At 41.3% G+C, this 5,679-nt stretch overlaps 1 protein-coding gene across 1 annotated transcript in view; it reads right to left on the bottom strand.

The window, feature by feature from the left end:
* Positions 1 to 5,022: 5,022 nt before the first annotated feature.
* Positions 5,023 to 5,679, bottom strand: part of LZIC (leucine zipper and CTNNBIP1 domain containing) — a 7,394-nt gene continuing 6,737 nt past the window's right edge. Inside the window, exon 3 of the mRNA XM_011971687.1 lies at positions 5,023 to 5,228. Within this exon, the coding sequence (XP_011827077.1) occupies positions 5,127 to 5,228 (102 nt within the window). The 3' untranslated portion in view covers positions 5,023 to 5,126. The remainder of the gene's footprint in view (positions 5,229 to 5,679) is intronic.

Here is a 5,679-nt window from a genome sequence, read left to right as displayed (position 1 = left end):
TGTGGTGAGCCGAGATTGTGCCATTGCACTCCAGCCTGGGCAACAAGTATGAAACTCCGTCTCAAAAAAAACCAAAAAACAAAACAAAACAAAAACAAAAACCCTTACCAGCATTATCTTCATTCTAAAAAACAGACAGAAAAACTTGATGGCTCTCCTTGACTTCTTTTATAATAAATGATATTTTTGCTCATTTATTTTTAATTGGATTCAACTGCCTGAGGCTGTAAGCAGTAAGCAGTGTGATCTCCTGGTAGAAAAATAACCAAGCATTTAGGAAGCTTCCAGTTGACAGCCTCAGACCTCTCCACTTTGCTGAAGCTCTGCAACAGTATCGACTTTCCATTGTGGACTCTTTTTTTTTTTTTTTGAGACAGAGTCTCCTCTGTTGCCCAGGCTGGAGTGCGGTGGTAAGATCTCGGCTCATTACAACTTCTGCCTCCCAGGTTCAAGTGATTCTCCTGCCTCAGCCTCCTGAGTAGCTGAGATTACAGGCATATGCCACCACACCCGGATAACTTTTATATTTTTAGTAGAGACGGGGTTTCACCATATTGGCCAGGCTGGTCTTGAACTCCTGACCTTGTGATCTGTCCGCCTTGGCCTACCAAAATGCTGGGATTAGAGGCGTGAGCCACAGTGCTCAGCCGACAGTTTTAATATACATACTAATGCTGGAAAACATTTTGGGAGGCAAAGAAGAATATTCACTGGTTCACTGGTCTTAGCAATAAATATAATAAAAAAGAAAAACATGGACAGGAAGGTGGTTGAAAGGCTCTAGGCAAAATGGTCTGGGTTTATTTTTTTCTGTGATAATTTCAAATTATCCATCATTCACTGTAATAAGATACCATTTCAGTGGTGGAGTTGCATAGTCTTTTATTTTTCTAAAGATGACCATTCCATGTTTAATGTCTTCAGAGAAGATCTAAAAATCAAAGTTAACAACCCATTTGTCCCAACTCCAACTCTTCCTGGGAACAATTCCTCATTCTGTTACTCGATTTCTTCCTTTACCACCCACATAAAATATGTCTTACTGCTCACAGGATCAAAAGAAAACAAAACAAAACATTGAAACATCAGAGTTGTTTAAAACACTAGATTTCATTCAATGGTCCAATTGGACACTTGCACATCAGAACTTATTTCTGCTTCAGCTCTAGTTCTTTGAGAAATACAATAATTATTTTTAAAATATTAGCCTGACACAAGAATGTTGAAAAGTTAGCTGCCTTAGCATTATTGCTGCCTATAAAATCTCCAAAGATCTGAACACCTAGAAGATTAAATGTAGCAAGAAGTAGAAGAGAAACACAGTTTGTTAAGTCATTTAATAACTATAATTGCATAGAATTTACTCACTTTTCAAATACTTATTCTGAATGAATACCAAATTTGTGAAACAAAATATATCCTGTGGTGCTTAGAATGGTTGTTACATGTTGAGTTAGCTTTCCAAGTAAACTTTATCTGCATTAACAGAGGGGAATGCACAATAATCCTATGACATAGGCCCTATTATCCCCACTGAATAGAAGAGAAAAGGAGGCTCAAAAAGATTAAGTAACCCACGAAAGGTCACACAGCTATGACTATCAGTGTCCTGTTGGGCACTGCAAACTAGGCCACTTTTAAAGTAAGATAATTTTATTTTATTTTATTTTTGAGACGGAGTCTCGCTCTGTCGCCCAGGCTGGAGTGCAGTGGCCGGATCTCAGCTCACTGCAAGCTCCGCCTCCCGGGTTTGCGCCATTCTCCTGCCTCAGCCTCCCGAGTAGCTGGGACTACAGGCGCCCGCCACCTTGCCTGGCTAGCTTTTTGTACTTTTTAGTAGAGACGGGGTTTCACCGTGTTAGCCAGGAGGGTCTCGATCTCCTGACCTCGTGATCCGCCCATCTCGGCCTCCCAAAGTGCTGGGATTACAGGCTTGAGCCACTGCGCCCGGCCTAAAGTAAGATAATTTTAAATTGAGTGCTGTTACTTACAAAATGAACACAATGTGATAATTGACAAAATATTTCACTGACACTGGACTTATAGAAAGTTTAAGGAAAACCAAGATTAAGGATTCCAGATTCAGATGTCTCTTTATCTTTTTTTTAGACAGGGGTTTCACTTTGTCACCCAGGTTGGAGTACAGTGGCGTGATCTCAGTTCACTGCAACCTCTGCCTCCCAGGTTCAAGTGATCCTCCCACCTCAGTCTCCTGAGTAGCTGGGACATCACAGGTGCATGCCATCATGTCTGGCTAATTTTTATATTTTTTTTAGAGACAGGGTTTCACCATGTTGGCCAGGCTGGTCTCAAATCCTGAGTTCAGGCGATCTGCCCACCTCTGCCTCCCAGAATTCTGGGATTACATGTGTGAGCCACTGTGCCAGGCCTTAGGTCCCTTTCAAATACATGATATTCCTAATTTTCCTGATCTACTATTGCAGGGGAGGGGAAGAATCTTCTTCCTTTTTTTTTTTGAGACCGCGTCTCGGTCTGTCGCCCAGGCTAAAGTGCAGTGGCGCGATCTCGGCTCACCGAAACCTCTGCCTCCCAGGTTCAAGTGATTCTCCTGCCTCAGCCTCCTAAGTAGCTGAGACTACAGGAACCCGCCACTACGCCTGGCTAATTTTTGTATTTTTGTAGAGATGGGGGTTTCACTATGATGGCCAGGCTGGTCTTGAGCTCCTGATCTTGTGATCCGCCCACCTCGGCCTCCCAAAGTGCTGGGATTACAGACGTGAGCCACTGTCCCTGGCTGGTGGTGAGAAATCTTCTATGGCTTAAAAAACAAACATAGGCTGGGTGTGGTGGCTCAGGCCAGGCACTGTGGCTCACGCCTGTAATCATCCCAGCACTTTGGGAGGCTGAGGCAGGTGGATCACTTAAGGTCAGGAGTTCAAGACCAGCCTGACCAACATGGAGAAACCCCATTTCTACTAAAAATACAAAATTAGCTGGGCGTGGTGGCACATGACTGTAATCCCAGCTACTTGGGAGGCTGAGGCAGGAGAATCGCCTGAACCTGGGAGGCAGAAGTTGTGAGCCAAGATCACGCCATTGCACTCCAGCCTGGGCAACAGAGTGAAACTCCATCTCAAAAAACAACACAACAACAGACATAGCAATTCCATTCCTACGTATACACCCAAAAGAATTGAAAACAGGTATTCAAACAAATATTTGTACACAAATGTTCATTGAAGCATTATTCACAATAGCCAAAAGAAGGAAACAACCCATATCATCAACAGATACCGGATAAACAAAATATGATATCCATACAACAGAATATAATTTAGCCATAAAAAGGAATAAAGTAGTGATACATGCTATAATGTTGATTAACCTTGAAAATATGATGATGTCTGGGCGTGGTCATTCACACCTGTAATTCCAGCACTTTGGGAGGCCGAGGTGGGTGGAACACCTGAGGTCAGTTCAAGACCAGCCTGGCCAACATGGTGAAACCCTGTCTCTACTAAAAGTACAAAAATTAGCCAAGCATGGTGGTACACACCAGTAATCCCAGCTACTTGGGAGGCTGAGGAAGGAGAATCTCTTGAACCGGGTAGGCAGAGGTTGAGATTGAACCATTGCACTCCAGCCTGGACAATAAGAGTGAAACTCTGTCTCAAAAAAACAAACCAAAAAAAAAGAAAAGAAAATATTACGCTAAGTGAAAGAAGCCAGATACATAAAAAGGTCACATATCATATACTTCCATTTATGTGAAATATCCAGAATAGGTAAATCCATAGAGACAGGGGGCAGATTAGTGGCTATTGTTAGCAGTCAGAGAAGAAGGGAATGGGGAGTAACTGCCTAATAGGTATAGGGCCTCCTTTGGGGGTGATAAGAATGTTCTGGAACTAGAGAGCAGTGATGGTTGCACACCACTGTAAATGTTCTGCCAGTGAATGGTACACTTTAAAATGGTGAATTTTATGATATATGAATTTCACCTCTTTTAAGTTCCAAATAAGGCATCATTGTAGCAGAGGTCTTCTAATCTGTCTGGTTGGCAAAGCACCTAGTATTTTACAGTACAGAAGAAGCTTTAAAAATGCTTTTAATTTGTATAAAGTGCAAAGAAAAAGAATTCTGAGAAGCACATGAAAGAATATAAAATGGCCAGAGCCTAAGAAATAAGCTAATATACATGCATATGGACACATCTACATATTTGAGCATATGCAGAGACATGTAAATACTCAGGAGAGAAATTTGCTTTTCCTCATAACTTATTTTGTGTTTCTCCAAAACCTGAAGAGTAGATAACAGCTGACAGTTACCCGCCTCTGAGTGTGACAAGAGGTCACACAGAGGGAGGGCCTCTAGCTGCCATTTCCTATTGCTTCCCTGGTGAAACAACGCAGGCGGCTGAGTCACTTTAGGAGACGCTCAACAGGGCTCCCATTGTTTCAACCTCAAAATTCCGAGATACAACGTGCCCCATTCATACAGACAGCTTACAGGCTGGGGATGGTCCCTCAGTGTGCAGTCAACTTTTTATTGGGGCACTGAATTTTCAAAAACACTGACTTGCACAAATAGTGTTAATTATTATTTTTTAAATGGTACAGAAATAAAATTCAACAGACACTAAACTGGGAGTCAGGACACCTGAGTCTTACCCTTAGCTCTCTGATGCAACTTTAAGCAAGTCGCGTGCTCTTTCTGGACCTCAGTTTCCTTGTTTGTAAAAACAAATGATTTCCTAAGATCACTCAGAACTCTAAAATTCTCTGAACACTTATGAAGTCTATTGAGCTTGCTTCACTGTTCACTCCAATGAGTGGGGGTAAGTTATAAGCAGAAAAATATCATTACTTCACTTCTTTTCATTCACTATCAACACTTAAAAACGAACAGTCTTAATAAAAACCAAGTCCACTTTCTGTTTTCTCTCTTAAACAGACAAATCATAACAGAGTCCAGTGAGTCCCTCTGTTGCAAGAAGTTCAGGATCACTCAAGCAAGTAACCCCACACAACGCACAATGATAAAGAGCATAAACACAAGCCATAAGTATATTTTTATGTCGCTTTTTCTTAGATTATTGATGCATTTCCAGAATCTCTTCATTTCTTTGCAATAACTGAAAACCCCCAGAAGAAAGACACCATTTACAGTAAGAATGTGATCAATGTTATAAGCTTCTGCACCATGTCATTTTTTTGTTTTTTCAACCTCAAAACTTGCCAGAGCAAGGATTTTGTCTCCAGAGCCTAAGAAAAAAGACACATAATAAACAAAAAGATTATTTCAAGTGCAGATATAATTCCTGGTAAAGTGGGGGGAAAAAAATCTATCATATAGATATTAAAACAGAAAATATAATTAGACTCCATTATCAGTGTATTAACTCCTACATGTTCCTTCCCTCTGCACAAACAATCCAGCTACAAAAGCAGACTTATTAGTTATAAATCCTTATTCTAGCTGTGAAATATAATATGTAAAATTTAGTTTATTTTTTATTTTTTGAGATGGAGTTTCACTCTTGTCACCCAGGCTGGAGTGCAGCGGTACAATTTTGGCTCACTGCAACCTCCACCTCCTAGGTTCAAGCAGTTATCCTTGCTACAGCCTCCCGAGTAGCTAGGATTACAGGTGCACGCCACCATGCCTAGCCCATTTTTGTATTTTTACCCTGCTGGCCAGGCTGGTCTCAAACTC

This window comes from Mandrillus leucophaeus, unplaced genomic scaffold (assembly GCF_000951045.1).
Source record: "Mandrillus leucophaeus isolate KB7577 unplaced genomic scaffold, Mleu.le_1.0 Scaffold1239, whole genome shotgun sequence".
NCBI classification, from domain to species: domain Eukaryota; kingdom Metazoa; phylum Chordata; class Mammalia; order Primates; family Cercopithecidae; genus Mandrillus; species Mandrillus leucophaeus.
This window is presented reverse-complemented; position numbering and strand designations above follow the sequence as displayed.